At 38.3% G+C, this 19,358-nt stretch overlaps 1 protein-coding gene across 1 annotated transcript in view; it reads left to right on the top strand.

Moving 5' to 3' along the window:
* Positions 1-19,358, top strand: part of Rps6ka5 (ribosomal protein S6 kinase A5) — a 157,953-nt gene that overhangs the window by 53,692 nt on the left and 84,903 nt on the right. Inside the window, exon 3 of the mRNA XM_042692700.1 lies at positions 17,751-17,969. Coding sequence (XP_042548634.1) covers positions 17,751-17,969 — 219 coding nt within the window. The remainder of the gene's footprint in view (positions 1-17,750; positions 17,970-19,358) is intronic.

The raw sequence follows: 19,358 nt of genomic DNA on the forward strand, positions 1-19,358 counted from the left end.
TTTTCTGAGTAGATAACTTTTCCAGAATAATTACATATACTAGCCTATTATTTAGCGACTGGGTGAATAAATAAGTATATCCCATATAGGACAGGACTTCTGTAGTAAAGATCCTTGGATATTTTAAGGTGAATATTTGTAATGTTTACATCATCTTTGTATGTTTCAGAGTTTTCTAATGTGATAAGAACCATTAGACTGTTTCTATTCCTTGACCTGTTTATTTTATATATGGCAATATATTCCTAGTATAGAAGTAGAAACAAAATATTTTCCCCCTTCTAATTAGATGACAGCTTTGATATCCAAGAAAAAGCTATCAATAAAACCCCTGAAGGGCTAGATAATATACATTTTTTATAAGGTCTGTTTATTGCACGGACCAGCTAGAAAACATAGGGAAAACCCTTAGATTCAAAAAAGAAAATGGGGGCAAGACTCTAGAATAGTAACCAAGCTCCCAAAGATGGAAGTTATACTTGGGAAATCAGTGAATTATGAGCTTGCATTTAGGTTGGTCATTTTCATGCTTGATATGGATGACAACATCAAGAGGTGTAGAGTCCACTCAACTACTGAACATTAAAAGACAAATGAGGTGCTGGGATTGTGGCTTAGTAGTAGAGTGCTTGCCTAGCATTCATGAAGCCGTGAATTCGATTCCTCAGTGCCACATAGAAAAAGCCAGAAGTGTAGCTGTGGCTCAAGTGGTAAAGTGCTAGCCTCGAACACAGAGAGGCTCAGGGATAGCACCCAGGCCCTGAGTTCAAGTCCCAGGACTGGCAGAAAAAGAAAACAAAAAGACAAATGAGACTAGTGCTGGTGTCTTACAGCTGTAATCTTAGCTACTCAGGGAGCTGAGATCTGAGGACCACTGACCTAAGTCGGCCCAGGGAGAAAAGTCCACAAGACTCTATCTCCAATTAACCAGCAAGAAAACTAGACTAGAGGTGTTACTCAAATGTTAAAGTATCTACCAATTGTAAGGGAAAAGGCAAACAAAAATGTAAGGCTCTAAGTAGGGTGCCACTAGCTCACACCTGTAATAGTCCTATCTACTTACGATGGTGAGATCTGAGGATCTTAGTTTAAAGCTAACCAGGGCAGACAAATCTGAGAGACTATTTTTCTTTTCTTTTTAAAAATTAATTTTATTGTTATTGTAAAGATAATGCATAGTATGGTTACAGTTACATAAGTCAGGTAATGAGTACATTTCTTTTAGAACAGTATCATCTTTTCCTTTTTTCTCCCAGTTTTTCCCTCCCAATCCCCCACTTACCCTCCCCAAAACAGATAAACTTACATACAATACAAAAAAATGAATAATGAGACAAACAGAAATGAGTAACATTTCCATTTCCTTATGAATGGTACAATATCATTTGGATGGGAGCATAGAATTGCATTTTGTATGTATTTTACATATTCTTCAGCCATTCATGCACTGAGAGACAGCTGGGTTGATTCCATATCTTGGCTATGGTAAACAGTGCTGTAATGAATGTAGTTATGCTGGTAGCTTTCGTGTGGCGTTGTTTGTGGTCTATTGGAGTGGAATTGCTGGGTCATAGGGAAGCTCTATGTTTAGTCTTTTGAGGAACCTCCATACTGCTTTTTAGAGTGGTTGAACAAGTTAAATTCCTAACAACAGTGTAGTAGCATTTTCCCTTTTGGCCACATTCCTGTCAGCATGTGTTATTGTTAGAAACTAACTGGAGTGAGGTGGAATCTTAATGTTTTGATTTGCATTTTTTATCGTCAGAGATGATGAACATTTCTTCATTGGGCATTCTTATTTTTTCTGAGAAGTCCTGAAAGACTCTTTATCTCTAATTAACCAGCAAAAAGCTAGAAGTGTATGTGTGGTTCAAAGCCAAGCAAGAGTGTGAGGCCCTGAGTTCAAATCCTAGCACTGGCACAAAAAAAGTGTAAGGCCCTAAATTGAAACCTTGGTACCAATACATACAAACATACACACACATACACGCACAGTATAGGGGATAGATAAGGTTTCTGGCTCAGCACTGACCCTGGCTGAGGACAGAACAAATTCTGCCACAATTATTGTAATTGTAATCATTTGCAAACTTCAGGGAGTAGAAAAATGGGAATTATTTCCTCCAGGTCTTTTTTATGAGGCGAGTGTAACTTTGATTTTTGTACAGGACCATGATCTTATAAGGACTATGTAAGGAAGGAAAATTACAGTCCCCTTTACGTATGTAAAAAGTGGAATATCACATCTATGAAACCAAACCTTGTGTTTTATTCTCCCAATACATTTAACAGATTGCCCCAGTATCTGCCTTCCCTTTGGGTGCTGATCCCAGGCATTTGAGGCAGGGCCAGTGTAATGTTTTCCTTTCACGTTGAATCTGCACTTCATGCCCTTCCCTGTGCTCTTACAGTTCTTTAGGGAGCTGTGGATTTACTTTTCTTTTCTTCTTTTTTTCTTTTGTCCATTATGGGGCTTTGAACTCTGGGCCTGGGCACTGTCCCTCAGGTGTTCAGCTCAAGGCTAGAGCTCTACCATTGAACCACAGCGCCACTTCTGGCTTTTTCTGTTTATGTGGTGCTGATGAATCCACCCCAGGGCCTCATGCATGGGAGGCAAGCACTCTACCACTGAGCCATCTTCCTAGTCCCCTATGCTGCTCTTGTCTGTCAACTGACAGTGTACAGTTCTCATGAGAAGATGGAATAGCTCAGAAAGGTCATTGTAGATGTTTCTGAATTTAAAATCCAACTTTTGATGACTAAATAGAGTAGGTACAAACTTTTTTATACTGAATATAATAAAATCTCAGTTTGCAAAAATTTCTCCACTAATCTTACAGTTTCATTATCTTTTTAAGATAATTTTTCTGCACTTCTTACAGTATTAGAAAAGCTTATATATGTAATGTGAGGTTTTCTTTGGAAGTGAAACTGAAAATTTGTGATAATTTTTATATATTCTGAAATAGAAAAATACTATTTATCAGATACGTTGCAGAGTTTGTGGGATATTTGAATATAAAAGATCTACTATTTTTTAATCTCATACTTAAATGCATGTACTATTCATAATCTTCTATTCAGCAGCTTGATTTCTTTCACCTGCTTTACTTCCTTTAGTCTATCACTAATTTGTTGGTCACATTCGTAAGCTAGAAATAATTTTTGGTTCTTCTGTATTTTGGTATCTTTATTTCTAGTCTCATGAACTTTTATGACTTCCTGTTAAACTGACTCTTGATTTCGCCTTTTTTTTGTGTGTGTGGGAGGCAGATGGAGGCGTTCTGTTCTAAGTGCCATTGCTCATTTTACCAAATGTATAGATAGATTATTGCAAAAGGTTTCTTAAATAGTTTTCTTTTGTAGGCTTTCTCTTCTCTTTTATACTATATCCTGTTACAAATAATAGCAGCCTCAGATAAGTACATTATTATGCAGTTCTCCTATTTAAGAACATATAGTGCTTTTTTCCAGTTAATTATTCAAGTTCAAATTCTTGCTTGTCTTTCAGCTTTTCCTGTCTGTTTTCCTTTGCTCCCCTGATATCCCGCCTACTTTCTAGTCCAGTTTATTGTCTTGTCTCCCCTGCAGTGATGTTCTTTCCCACCCTCCTGTGCCCTGCCTTAGCTTGTTCTCCCATCTGCAGTGCGTCTCCTCTTCTAGCTATCTAGATCCTGCCAAAATTGCTTGGTTCTCTGGATTCTTTTCGTTTAGAACCCTTTGTAGAGAACAAAAACTGAAATCTTCTCTGAATTTTCTTTCGCATGTTCCATGTTGACTAGATTGTAAACTCTTAGCATCATCTTTCTTGTGTTTTTTCCAGTGCTGTTGCCCTTTGCCCTTGCCATAACCTAATCCTAGGTGAGGTATAATAGGCCTAACGAGTATTTCATGTCTGCTCTTGTCTCTGGCATTATTCTTTCCATTGATACTTAGAAGTCCAGGAAGTATCTTTGGTTTATCTTTCAGAATTCATTTTGTGATGATAGGTTAGTAGTGGGAATAATGATTCTACTTTACTTCTTTTCCTTTCTTCTTTGCAGCCTTCCTTTTGATCATTCTGCTTTCTGTCCAAGTACAATCTTGTCACTTAATGGCAGGATTACATACTAGGAAACATTGCTAGGTGATTTTGTCATTGTGTGAACATTATAGGGTGTACTTATACAAGCTTAGTTGACATAGCCTACTCTCTACCTAGGCTATATTGTTCACAGCTAGTCTTGGTTAATCTCTTATCCACATCAAGACAAAGTAATCTTTATGAAGTTTTGATTTGATTAAGACACAGTGTGTGTGACGTGCTGGTCCTCAGGCTTGAACTCAGGGCCTGGGTGCTGTTCCTGAGCTTGCTTAAGGCTAATGCTCTACTACTTGAGCCAAGGCTCTGCCTCTGGGCTTTTGGTAGTTTATTGGAGATAAAGAGCCTCATTGATTTTCCTGCCCAAGCTGGATTTGAATGGTGGTCCCCAGGTCTCAGCCTCCTAAGTAGATAGGATTACAGGTATGAGCCTCCACTGCCCAGCAAAGACACTTTTTGATTTAAAATTCTTCAGTTTATTCCTGATGGTCTGCAATTCATTTATGCAGATGTACTGATTTAAAAGCAGGTACTGTTCTGGGTGCTGAGGATAGAATAGTGAGTAGTTTGCATTTTGTTTTGTTTTTCTCAGTTGTAGGCCTTGAAGTCAGGGTTTGGGCACTGTCATTGAGCTCTTTTGCTCAAGGCTAGCGCTCTACCATTTTGAGCCACAGCTCCACTTCAGGTTTATGAGTGGTTAATTGTAGATAAGAGTCTTATGGGGACTTTTCTGCCCCGGCTGCCTTTGAACTGCGATCCTCAGATCTCAACCTCCTGCGTAGCTAGGGTTACAGGTATGAACTCCTGTCGCCCGACAGTGAGTAGTTTTATAAGATGTATTACATATAAACTTGCAAATTTAATGATAAGGATCTGAATTTAAGGGTCTAAGCTGAGTGCCTGAAACCTTGGAATGAATATTGGCCAAGTGCAGGAATCCAGAATGTTTTGCATACAGTAGTTGTCTAATGATACTGTCTGACCTTTTTGTGTCCCTGGGGCCCTCCTGAGAAGTTCACTTTTATTTTAAAACATGCTTTCTTTTTTTTCTCCATTTAATCCGCAGCAAGTCTTATGAAATTGTTTGGTGAAGATACTGATTACCAAATAGACATTATCCTTGGGCTGCTCACCTCACCTGTGAATACCACCTTCATAATGTAGCTGTCATTTCTTTACCCAGTGACCCCAGACTCTAAATTATCTTCTCCCACAGAATAGCCCCATTTAAAAACAAAAGTATTTTTGCAGAAGACTTTCTTTTTTTTGGGGGGGGGGGTCCAGTTGTGGGCCTGAACTCGGGGCCTGGGCCCTCAGCTCTTCAGCTCAAGGTTAGCATTCTACCACTTAAGCCACAGTGCCACTTCCGGCTTTTTTTCCCCCTGCTTATGTGGTGCTGAGGAATCGAACCTAGGGCCTCATGCATGCAAGGTAAGCACTCTACCACTTAGCCACCTTCCCAGCCCTTGCAGAAGACTTTCTAGAAACATATTTCATTTGTCAAAGAAAATATATTTCATTTCTCTTGAGTAATTTGCCACTAGAGGGTGCTGGAAATTGCATTAGGCAGCTGAAGGACACTTTGTAGTAACATAACAGGGAACAACTTTAGTTGAGTCATGGTAAAAGGTTGTTTTAAATAGTCTCATGATTTAGTCATCATTTATCATCTTATTCTTTTAACTGAGTATCCCATTAAAACAACATATTTAAAATCATATGTTCATTAAATTGTCAAAATTGTCATTCAAAAAATATATAATTTTGCATTTGTGTATACCCACTATGTCTTATGTTTTAGTATAAGCCCACAGTGTTTATGTAATTCCTACAGATGTGATGTTTGTGGCAAACAAAAGATGATTCCTATGAAAGTGTTGATTGACAGTGTATCTCTACTATGAATAGTTTTTATGTCTTATTGATGCTGTATGAGGTCATGTTAGTCAGAAGCAGAAATTGCTACATGAGAAAATGAGAGCCAGAATGGACAGCTATGGAGCCCAAACAACATGAGTTTAAGCTGGACTCTAGATTCAGCCTGAACTTATGGAAAGTTTTAGACAAGAGTGAAGGCTGCTTGAGTTGAGGTGAGGTTGAGATTGGTGGCATGTAATCTCCTAGGTTAAGTGGCATCCATCTACCTTCTCCAGAGAAAGGGTAGTTATGGCCATTAGCACTCACAGCAGCAGCGGTATAGGTACACCCACTAGAAAGTGGGGGTCCTACCAGTCACTAACAACAAATACTACAAGTCACCATCTTAACTACACTAGTTAAGATACAACTATTGGGGCTGGGAAGGTGGCTCAGTGGTAGAGTGCTTGCCTTGCATGCATGAGGCCTTGGGTTCAATTCCTCAGCACCACGGAAGCAGAAAAAGCCAGAAGTGGCGCTATGGCTCAAGTGGTAGAGCACTAGCCTTGAGCTGAAGAGCTGAGGGACAGTGCCTAGGCACAGAGTTCAGGCCCCACACAACAGACAAAAAACAACTATTGAGGTAGGCAAAGCAGCATGATTATTTTATATATTATATATATATATATAGAGAGAGAGAGCAATCAATTATGCATATGTTTCCTAGCATTCCTGGAATCCTTGTTTTTCATGGAATTTTCTTTTCTTGTAATTTTTTTTTTTTTTTTTTTTTGCCAGTCATGGGGCCTGAGCTCTAGGCCTGGGCGCTGTCCCTCAGCTCTTCAGCTCAAGGCTAGCATTCTACGATTTGAACCACAGCGCCACTTCTGGCTTTTTCTGCTTATATGGTGCTGAGGAGTCGAACCCAGGGCCTCATGCATGCAAGGCAAGCACTCTACCACTGAGCCACCTTCCCAGCCCGTCGTGGAATTTTCTTTTAGTAAGCTCCTGTGGTTTTCCCAGCTAGTTTCCTTTGTGTTTTAGACCTTTCATTTGGGCATGATTTCTTTGCCATTTTTATTCTTCTCAAAAGCTGGACCAGAACGCTTTGGTTTTCTATTCACTTGAGACTAGAGAAACACCTCATGAACTACATGGGTTATTCCTCTCCTGCTTCTTAGGACAATTTCAACCATTTTCTATTTTCATATATGCATATAAAATGCTTCAACTATATTCATTCTCTCTCCATTCCCCTTCTCTAGCCCAACATAGCTTGTTGTACATCCCTGTCATTCAATTTTTAGTATATATTAATTGTACAGAGGGATTTCACTGAGGTATCTCATACTTGCATATATTATGCTTTAATCAAATTTTCCACCTCTATCACTCTTCACATCTCCCTTATCCCTTTATTATTCACTAGTTTCTTATACCATCTTCATACAGAGACACATTGTTTTTCTATATTATCCACCCTCTGTCATTCTCTTCTCCCCATCACCTGTGCCACTCCAAGAATTAGTCATGTTTTATATACAAATGTATGTATGTGTGTGTATATATGTATGTGTACATGTATATGTATATATATAAAATCTTGCATATGTATTTTTAATGTCATTCTTTATTGCTGATGAATTCTGCATTGTGTATATATGCCACATAATCTTTATTTATTCACCAGTTGTAGGACATTGAAGCTGCTTCCATTGCATGGCTCTTGTGAATAGTGCTTCAGTGGACATGGTGTGTAAATGTCTGATGTATCCTGACCTACATTCCTTTGGATATATGCTCAAGAGTACTATTGTTAGATAATAAGGTAGTGCTACTTTTAGCTTTTTGAGAAACTTCCATATAATATTTAGTGTGTTTTGAGGATGATACATTTTCAAAAAGAGATATGAGGAGTTTTCAAAGAGAAAAATGAATGAATAACTACATAGAAAAGAGACTGTAAGCTGAATTCAAATGAAATTGTTCTTACTGATATCTATAATAAAGGAGACATTGTAATTGAGCCCTAAATTTAACTCTGAGGTTATTAAGAACTTAAGCAAAAAAGAAAATACTTGACCTATATAATTTGTGGGGTTTTTTGGTGGGGTATATAAATTAATCCATAACTGTATCTTTTAAGTATTTGGCTATTATACATTTCAAGAAATAGGTACAATTCTGAATATATCTTTTTGCATGTATGTAGCACAAAGATACACATTTTTTCACTAGTACTTATATAGTATTTGTTATCTGCCAGGCCCTATTCTAGAATATATATTAACTTATTTAACTTTCAAATCATATGTGGAAATTGTTACTATCCATAATGAGAAAATTAGACACAAACACATGAAATACTTTGTTGAAGTCCAAGTAGTTAAGAAATAGCATACCTAGGATTCATGAGGTGTTTCTCTAGTCTCAAGTGAATAGAAAACCAAAGCGTTCTGGTCCAGCTTTTGAAAAGAATAAAAATGGCAAAGAAATCATGCCCAAATGAAAGGTCTAAAACACAAAGGAAACTAGCTGGGAATACCACAGCAGCTTACTAAAAGATACCCCTGCATGGAGTACCAAATTCTTCCTCATTGCCTATAAATGCCCCTCCCACATGCAGTTAGTTTACATTCATATATTCATACACATATATGCCTATATATAGAAAAAGAAGCATTTTTAACATAAAATGTAATTTTTTTTGGGGGGGGGCCCGGTTGTGGGGTCTGTACTCTGGGCCTGGGCGCTGTCCCTCAGCTCTTCAGCTCAAGGTTAGCGCTCTACCACTTGAGCCACAGCACCACTTCTGGCTTTTTTCTTTTTGCTTATGTGGTGCTGAGGAATCGAACCCAGGGCCTCAGACATACAAGGCAAGCGCTCTACCACTGAGCCACCTTCCCAGCCCCATAAAATGTAGTTTTTATTCCTGATTTTCTTTTGACTGGAATTGGAATTTTTAAATATTAATCTCTTCCTGAGCTTTTATTTGCAGAATTGTAAATATAGTGAACCAAGACTACAACCTTCAGCTATCAAGTTAGGAAACAGTTTTATGAAACATTTTTAGTGTATTTGATTTTGTTTATTTTTTGAGGGGAGTAGGACTGGGGTTTGAACTCAGAAACACAGCTTTTTTTTTTATATAGTCCCTAAAAAGTGTCACACAGACAATGAAACTTCAATTTACTAATGTCTTTCTGAGGAGAACTTCTGTACAGTGCAAATGCAGAACTGTCTGTTGATTGTCTTAACACAAGCTATGTTTAGAAAATTACTTGTGTACAGTATTCTCACAATAAAAATGGTTTTTTAATTAAAAAAAAAGAAAATTACTTGTAATGAGGAATAAAGGTTCTTTTCGATTGAGGTCTAGTCATACGTTTTTCTTGAATCTTAGAAATACAAAATCGTGGCCAGCCAGTTTCTTGGTTGAACTCATAGTCTTTGCTTTTTGTTGTGGGTTATGCTACAGTAATCCAAAGTGAAACTCCTTCTCTTAGAATCCTTTTCAGGGCTGGAAAGGTGGCTCAGTGGTAGAGCGCTTGCCTTGTATGCATGAGGCCCTGGGTTCGATTCCTCAGCACCACATAATCAAAAAGAAAAAAGCCGGGAAGTGGCGCTGTGGCTCAAGTGGTAGAGTGCTAGCCTTGAGCTGAAGAGCTGAGGGACAGCGCCCAGGCCCAGAGTTCAGGCCCCATGACCAGACACCCCCCCCCCCCCAAAAAAAATAAGAATCCTTTTCAGTGGTGGTGGGTTGACTGGAGTGTTGCTAAGTACTTCCACAATGTTACTGTATACATTCAGGAAGCACAGAGCCGTCCAGTAAGGATACCAATTTTGAGGGGCATGACAAGTGAAATTTAAGATCTAATAGAATATTTCTTACTTGATCCCTTTTCTGGAACTCTGTGCTAGAGTCAATGAGGTTCCATAGTGGAAAAAGTGGGTATGTGAAGGGGGACTAATTTTCAGAAGCTAGTATCCAGGACAAATCATATGTGGGGAAGTGATGATCTTTCCACAAGTGAAATTACACGTGAGCAATGGATGTGGCCAGGCATTGTAATTAGTTTTTGCATAGTTGTGGGTAGTCACAAAGTGGTGACTATATATAGATGCTGCTATGTTAAGCTGCTTTCCTGTTCTAAAATGGTGGCAACTATGTTTCTTGAGGTCATTTTCACCAGAGAATGTAACTAAGACTTGGATTTAATATCAAAATTAAAAGAAATTGCTTCATGGTAGTCCATTGTCCAGAGTTGGCCAGCTCTGCCTTTATATTAAAAAATCTGAGTTGCTAGATTCTTCCACTAAAGGAGGGTATTTGGCAGTGCTTTCTGTATTTCTTTTTCTGATGTTTTCCTGTTTGCTTACTTGCGTATTCTTTTTTTCCCATTCAGTCAGCATAATTTGAGCTCCACTTGCTAATACAAGTGAATAAAATCAGAAATGGGCCATGATTTTGAGAAATTCATAGTCTAGTGGATATTAGACAAAGAAGCAATCACACAAATACAGAATTACATTTATGATTGTTTCCATGACAGAGAAATGAATTCATCGGGTTCTGAGAGCCTGGAATAGGAAGACTTGTCCTAATCTGCGAAGTTAAAATAAGGTGATTGGATCAAAGTGTGACTGAGATGATAGGAAAGTGGAGATAGGTAGAAGCTCGCTAACTTAGAAATCTAGTTATATTAAGAATGTTCTTTATCATAATAACAATGGGAAATGAAGTGTTTTGAATCAGAAGGGTTATATTTGTATCAAGTTCTTTGACAGCATAAAAAGCATGCAAAGGTAGAGGATGGGAGCAAGCTGGGAGGCTTAGCTGGAAATACTGATATGAATGACCGGTTCATTTTACAAGGTTCTGATTATGTGGGAGGATGAGCAGGGCGCAATGCACAAAGTGACTTGAGTCTCTCTTACAAGACAGTCGTGCTTTTGGGGAATCTACGAATGATGGCTCAGGTGAGAATGGTTTTACAAAGAGCACATTTTAGAACATTTTTCTTCCCATAAAATTTTACAAATAATACATAATTTGCCAATCATCAGATGTTGTGGGCATAAGACTTTCAGAGTTAAGTGTATACTCAGTGGTTTATTTTACTTAAACCACATTTGTAATCTGTGTCGTAAAATGGACAGTTTCAGATTCTTTTTTTTTTTTTTTTGTAGTTAGGGCTTGAACTCTGGGCTTGGGCACTATTCCTGCCCTCTTCAGCTCAAGGCGAGTGCTGTACCGCTTGAGCCACAGCACCATTCCTGGTTTTCTAGTGGGTAATTGGAGATAAGAGTCTCATGGACTTTTCTGCCTAGGCTGGCTTTGAACTGTGGTCCTCAGGTCTCAGCCTCCTGAGTAGCTAGGATTACAGGCGTGAGCCACCAGTGCCTAGCAAGTTTTCAGATTCTTTAAGGACTAAGAACTAGATACATTCAAAGTAATCTGAGTACAAAAATCTTTACAGATTTTCATAATTTTCCCCTACCTTTCTCCTGTTTCTCCCACACCTAATTTTTCAGTAGTTGCTTTTTAAAAGTGACTTGCTTGTTATCTAATCCTTTCAGCATTCACATTTCAGTGGCTTATGTAATACTTAATTACAGTATATAATAAGAATAGAACGTGTAAAAAGCATAAACCTGCAGGGCAGCAAGTATCAGTGACTGGTGGGAAGCCTGGGGGAGGGAGTACATAGGGGGTGAACAACTCACCAGTGTTTGGGGTGCAGCAGGTGTTTACCAAAGGAAAGAGGGGCACAATCTTGGGAGTTGGCTGGCTAAAAGGCTAAGTGGAAGAAGCACTTAAGAGAATTTCCTTGGTATTATTTTCCTAAAAGCTCAAGTACAATAGTTTAAATGCTAAGTTTGGTATGATCTCAAAGTGTGACAGGACAATTAGAGGTGTATGTAATGGATATAATTTTAAGCAGCATTAATAAGCGTTTGAATGATAGAAAACAATAGGCTCAGGAGATGTGTCAGTAGGATCCCAGAGAGAACAGCATGTCCAAGTTAAACACCTTAATGACAAAAAGCAGAGGCCTTCTGAGCAGTGCTTCTGAACGCTTTAAGGCTCATGACTGCTTCCTCCAGGATAGTGCATGTAGACATATATATGGACAAAGTTTTGCATGTTTTTAATTACACTGCACAAGTATTCTCTGTGTTAGTTAGCTTTCCATAGCTGTGACCAGACACCCAAGAGACCAGCTAGAAAGGAGGTATTATTTTCTTTTGGTTCATAGTTTTAGATGCTTCAGGTCATAGTCCTTGGCTCTATCGATTCTGCCCTTGGTGAGGCAGAACATCATGGTGATGGGCGCATGTGGTAGAGTTTACTTACCTCATGGTAGAAAGGAAACAGAGAGGAAGGGAACGGAAGACCAGGTATAGTCTTCAAGGAAATACCCCAATAACCTATTACCTCTAGCTAAGCCCCATCTCCTAAAGATTCTTTTTTGGGGGTCTAGTCATGGGGCCTGAACTCTGGGCCTGGGCGCTGTACCTCAGCTCTTCAGCTCAAGGCTAGCGCTCTACCACTTGAGTCACAGCGCTACTTCCGGCTTCTTTCTTTTTGCTTATGTGGTACTGAGGAATCGAACCCTGGGCCTCATGCATGCAAGGCAAGTGCTCTACCACTGAGCCACTTTCCCAGCCCCATCTCCCAAAGATTCTACCACTTCCCAAAATAGTGCCACCAGCTGGAGACCAAGTACTCAGTGCATTAGCCTATGAGGTAAAATGTCATAGCCAAACCGTAACTAACACTTGGGGAACTGATGCTTTTACAGATAGACTCTCAAAATACTTTAACCAATTAACATCATTATTTTAAAGATTAAAGATTATGTCTTGAAGTTTTAATAAATTCAAATTTTACACATAAAGTATAATTATGTTCAAAGTAAATTTCATCAAGAAGCTGCTCTTAGCTTAAAAAAGAACTTGAAATTGTACAATTTTTTGACATGGAAGCATGAATAGTTTGTTTCTAAGCTGTAAGTTTTAATTTTTTATTTTGGCATCGAGTTATAAAATCTTGATTCATAAATGGGAATCATAGTAAATGGATTAAGAGCCCTACATTGAGAAAAGCAAGCTGGGACGAGATCTACTCCCAGGAACCAGAAATTTCTCCATGTGGGTCCTTTCATTACTTCCTGTGCCTCAAGCTACTGAGGTCATTATCAGCATTTGTCAACACTCTGCCATAAATCTACATTTCAGTTTGAACAAAAGAAACCTTCACTGTTTTGAAATTTTTACATAGTTTTCTTGATGTATTTCTCTGCTATGGAAAGGCTGCTAGCTCTAAAATCACACGGATTTTTAGCAACATCCAAAATGATGTCTATAGTGCCATGAACGGAAAGATTGGCCTTATTCACTTGGTCATAGATGTCTGCTAACACAAAAAGTAGTCCTCCCTGCTCTTATTAATATAATAAGATTCATAGAGATAGAAATACTTTTGTAAAGATTGGTAGTGAAGCAGTTGATGTCATGGCATGCTGATGTAAAAATTATAGTGCCATACAGATAAGCGTAAAGCCAGTGTTGTCACCTAAGTACAAAATACTGTAGTGCTGCCAGATATCTATCTCAGGGCCTCCATTAGAACTGTTGTCTTTTTTCACTTCAGTAGTCTTTGTAATTCCCCCAAAATGTTTGTAAAATAGGATCCCTTCAGTAATATACACACACATGAATGGAAGCCAGGAGCTTGGCTATACTGGCAAGCTCTCAGTCACGCAGGTGCAAACTAAAAAGAAATAGCGGCCAGTTCTACTGTTGGTGGCCTCTTTGAAAATACTAAGAAACACCTAGGCCATTCTGGAGTGGATGGCACTGTTCAATAAGACCATTTCACTTTCTCCCTCTGCCCTAAACTACAAACCAGTTACCTAGTGAGGTGTCTTTTTCCTGGTTTCTCCAATAACAAGTGTATCTTCTTCCCACCTGGCAATATGAGTGCCTTTGGGAGCTTCAAAACCAAGGATGTTGGAGGCAGCTATGCTTTAGTCATGTAGCCTACTACTAAGCAAGAACTTTGTTTGAAATACATGTTTGGACCATTGTGAGACACTCCTTGAATATTGACTTACCATGTGGTTAGAATACCTTAGCTTTAATGTCAACTATGGCAACCTTAGAAGTAAAAGCAAGAGATTAGTGAGTTTCATACAGTTTTTTCCTGACATCTTCTGATAGGTGAATATAATTATATTGGCAGGATATATGGTCTTTAATTTGAAATACTGGGAAATGTTTGGACTTTATCATCAGACAAGGACATTAACTATTACTTGACCTTATAGTAATGTGACAATAAGATGACTTTTAATTATTTAAGCAATCAATGTACATTAACACCTTGTGCTACTTAAGGGTTATTTGGAGTAAAATACAACCTTTAAAAAAGAAACAGGAAAGTTATGAAAGAAAAAAAAATGTACAAACCCATAGCATTTATCAGTGACCCCCACCTAGTGGTGAGAGCTCTCAAAATCAAATTGCTGTAAGATTGGCTTCAGGAATAGGAGAGGGCATGATAATGTTTTTAAGTATTTTTAAAAATTATTTTAGAGAAGTGTAAATATATTTTTCTCTAAGTACAGAGACTGTAGAAGGACCAGCAAATGAAAATTAAAAATCAGCCTGTTTGCAGTTAGTATAAAGACTGTTTTTTTTGCCACTTAGAATCTCCATCAGTCATGGCTATTTTGTAAAACTTCCTTGTCTTAGAAGAAGTAGTACTGAGTCCATTCCATTGTTAAAATACCTCTCCTGCATTCTTACTTGTTTGATGTTCAGATCTACCTTCATTTGTTGCTGAGGTCATGTATGGAAGCAACAGGGGCACAGGTAAGATCAAGATCTTAAACAAGTGACCAATTCTTCTGTATTTTCAGTTCTTCATCTATAGAGGATTATTATTTCCCTCCCTTTATTGGAATGTTCTAAGAATAAAGTAGATTCTTGCTGGGAGCTGGTGGCTCACACCTGTAATCCTAGCTACTTAGGAGGCTGAGATCTGAGGATCCCAGTTTGAAGCAAGCCAGGCAGGAAAGTTGGTGAGACTCTTATCTCCAATTAATCACTCAAAAACCAGAAGTGGAGCTGTGACTCAAAGTAGTAGAGCACTAGCCTTCAGTGGGAAAAAAAAGCTCAGGGACAGCATCTAGACCCTGAGTTCAAGCTCCACAACCCAACAGTAAAATAAAATAGATTCTTATGTATCTAAAGTGCCTCACAGAATGGGAGTATGTGGAAAAATGTAGAATACTGGATGTGTGTTAGAGATACAAAATCATCTTGTATAGGCTCATTTATTGAAAACTTGTAATCCTATATTGAAAGCTCAATTTACATATACAGTTTTCCAGTTACTTTGCTTACCTGTCACTTCTGATCACAAATCCTCTTATGAATATTTATAGTATCTTTGGAAAATCATACTATTTGCATGTAGGAAAGACAATCAGCTTTTACATCTTTCATTCTATGTGCCAAACCTTATTTTTTGTTTGTCTGTTTGCTTTTAATAAATGTGTTCCTGGAAACAGGATATTGACAGCAAAAAATATAAATAAATAAAGTGCCTCACAATACATTTCTAAAGTGCTTAGATGTTACACAGTAACACCCAGCCATTTGTCATATAATCACCCGTGTTGAAAGATACACATGGAGTGCTAGGAAAGAGCTGAATGCCATATTTCAGTGGTGACAGGGAAAGTATTTTCCATCTTGAGAAAATAAATGGATTCTGGTATTTCTAGGCCCATAGTATTCTTGCAGGGAGAGCAGAGTTTAGGGTAAGTGCCGTGTGTATATAAGGAACATAAAAGCTACACAGCTGCCTAACAATTTCACTGTCTGCCAGTGTACATAGTTAGAAGATAAACTTATTAGAATGTTTCCTAGCTTTACATGGCTTCTGAACAGATATACCCCTTTGCATTTTTATTTTAAGTTGCTTTGTTAGGATCTGAAAGTTGCCATTCTTGTTTTGATTTACCTCTGCCTTTCTAAGGTCTCAATCTGTATTTAGTATAAATATTTATCAGATGCAAACCTTTGTGAACCTTTATTCTGTGCTTCTTTATGAAGCTGAATTACTAAAAGTACCAGTGTCATTGTCTGTGATAGAGATTAAATGAGTCAGTAAGGAGAAGGGGATTGGCACAGGGCCTGGTGTTGACAATTCCTTATCAAGCATTGGTCTCCTCTCCCCAGTACAGTTTAGCACTGACATGGCATAGCATGGTCCAAGACTAGGTTCTAAAGTATTTGAACTGCATCACATAGAGTACAAGAGATCTTAGCTTCTACAGAGCATAACTGGCTTAACCATTCCAAGAAGCATTTTTCAAGGGAACTACTTCTTCCTTCTTCCTTCCTTCTTCTTGATTTTTTTTTTTTTTTTTTTTGCCTACTCCGACTCCTCTCATTTCTCGCCTTTCTTTGTGCCTAGAAATAAATGCAGAGACACTGCTTTGCCCAGTGAAGCACAGATCCTGCCTGCATGGGTCCATTCCTGTACCTGGAAGAGGGGAACCACAGACAGGATTCTGTCCAGCAGGGTTTTTGCGAAAAGAGTTGTGAAGTTGGCCTGTTGAGACATGAACTATTGCTCAGAGATATTAAGAAGTATCTGTCTATACTGTTCACAGTTTAGTCTTTTAATGTTTATTAAATCTAAAGACTATTTAGTATGCACTGGGACTTGAGTTTGGCCTCATACTCTCATTTGGCTTTTTTTTTTTTTTTTCTCTTGGTCACACTTTCCCACTTGGGCCACATCGCCAGCCTGGCATTTTGGTGGTTATTGACGATAGAGTCAGACTTTTCTGCCCAGGCTAACTTTGAACCAATGATCCTCAAATCTCAGCCTCCTGAGTAGCTATGATTATAGGTATGAACCACCTGCACCCAGCTAAGGATCTATTTACATAAGGTCATTTTATATTGCTTTAGATTTTTAAAGATAAATCTTGAGGAATACTTCAGGTACTTGTTTTATATGAGAGGATGAGATTTTTACAAAACATCATCTTGAGCTGGGTGTGGGCTGGGGGTGTATGCATACCTTTCATCCCAGGTATTCAGGAGATGGAAATGGGGAGGATTATGGTTATTGCCCAGCCAGCTTGGGCAGGGAAGTTAACAATACCCACATCTCAGCATAGATGGGAGGATTCAGGTCTGGGGTCAGTCCTGGACAAAGTGCAGGACCCTATCTGAAAAGTTACTAAAGGAAAGAGGCCTGGAGATGTGGTTCAAGTGGCAGAGTGCTGAGTTCAAACTCCAGTACTACCAAAGAAAAGAAAAAGAACTGAGCACTGTCTTCATTTTTTTTACATCAATAGCAAATATATACATACACAAATATGTATATACACATACTAATGTTTATATATTTGCTAGAGACCTAGCGACTTTATGTGATGTCTAAAATGTCCTAGCTTTTCCACAATTGGACTGTGATTATCTGACTATAGTAACAACTTCTTCTAGCTGAAAATCTTGAGGAGAAAATCACATTTAAAGAGAGAAAGCATAACTGTCAGTAGTAGCCAGACCTGTAAATACTGAGGGCTAGACTAAGAAATATACAAGGCTAAGAAATCTACTATTTATGAAACCGAAAAAAATTATCAAAGAGCTATTTGAAACAGAATCAATGGTGCTTTTAAAGAACATTTTTGTGTGCATGAGCGTTAAATAAATATATTTCCACAAATTACATTCTGCTAGTGTAGCATTTAATTCTTCTTTTTCTTTTTCTTTTCAGCGTATGGAAAAGTATTCCTAGTTCGTAAAATAAGTGGTCATGATGCTGGAAAGCTGTATGCCATGAAAGTTTTGAAAAAGGCAACAATAGTTCAAAAGGCCAAAACTACAGAGCACACAAGGACAGAACGGCAGGTTCTGGAGCACATTAGGCAGTCACCATTTTTGGTGACATTGCACTATGCTTTCCAGACAGAAACCAAGCTTCATCTCATTTTAGGTAAGTGCCAGTTCTTGCACATTCTACATAAGAACATTTTTCCTTGCGTCTTTTGATTTGTAGCTCACTCAATAGACAACGTACTTCACTCTTAAATGAAATGTTTGGGTGCTGATTTTCCTCTTCACAGTGACGTTTCCTTGAACATTATGTACTGCTCTGGATCAAAAATTTTTCAACATGAAATGTGTGTGCTTATCTTTGCACATCACTATGAATCGTAACAAATAGTTGTTTTATTAGGTCTGTCTTCTCAGAGCAGTGTTCATCCACATGAGAAGAACTACATGGTGCAGTGGGACATGACTGTACTTTAAATGTTTTCAGGGATGTACAGGTTTGGGCTGAAGGAAACAGTCAAGTAAGATCATTATCTGGTCCTTCTAGAAGTAAATGGCAGTGCCTATAGTATTGAATAGTCGCAAACTACCATTGACGATTTCATGTTAACCATTTGGTCTATGCTCTTTTGTTATGCATATATGTATTACAATGCCCTCTAGAACTGCAGTGGGTGCTGCCTTGTCACCTGGTCACTCTTCAGTAGGTGTGTGTTCCAGGTATCTCCTTTTGTGCCCTAGCTCTCTTTTTATAGACATGACCCTAATGGCTTATTTTAACACCAGATATACTCCAGTGCTGAGGCATTGGAAGTTAAGACTTCGACATATGAATCTGGGGGTGATACAGTCTTGCCCATAACAATCCCTAAAGGTGTATTGATTGACTTTTTTCAGTGTTTCTGTGAGGTGATAGCATGGATTTACAGGTCCTGACTGCAGTGCCCCGAGGACATTTTGTCTTAATGACTAAGCACTGTAGATATTTAAAAACAGGTTGCTCCATTATTGCAAAGTCTGTGTATATGAATGCTGAAGCTACAGAAAGCAAAACTAACACAAAATCTGATTATTTAATACAGATAGTCTCTGACTTAAAATGATTTGACTTATGTTTTTCATCTTTAGGATAGTGTGAGGACAATATATGTTCAATAGAAATTGTACTTCAATATTTGAATTTTGGTCTTTCCCTGGCCTAGCTGCACTGGTCTGATCCATTAACCACAGCTCTTAGACAGCCACAAGACCACAGCACCAACAGCCAAAGACAGTTATAAGAACACTAAGCCACTAAGCTGTGATGTTCAGTACATTAGCTGTATTAATTGTACTGGCAACTCAGGAGTTTTTTGACTTACCCTTGCAAAAGTCAAGCATCTGCATGTCTCTGTTAATACTATACATCCTACAAAGTGAGTGTCCTGCATATGTTTTTACTAGGGTTTTTTTTTTCAGTTGATGACTACCTTTCCCAGCTAAAAAATTTTTATTTTATTTAATATTTGGTTGCAGAAGTTCCTTAGGGGGGTAAAACAGCCCACCTAAA

This window comes from Dipodomys spectabilis, unplaced genomic scaffold (assembly GCF_019054845.1).
Source record: "Dipodomys spectabilis isolate Male_0828 unplaced genomic scaffold, ASM1905484v1 ptg000157l, whole genome shotgun sequence".
In the NCBI taxonomy this organism is placed as follows: Eukaryota; Metazoa; Chordata; class Mammalia; order Rodentia; family Heteromyidae; genus Dipodomys; species Dipodomys spectabilis.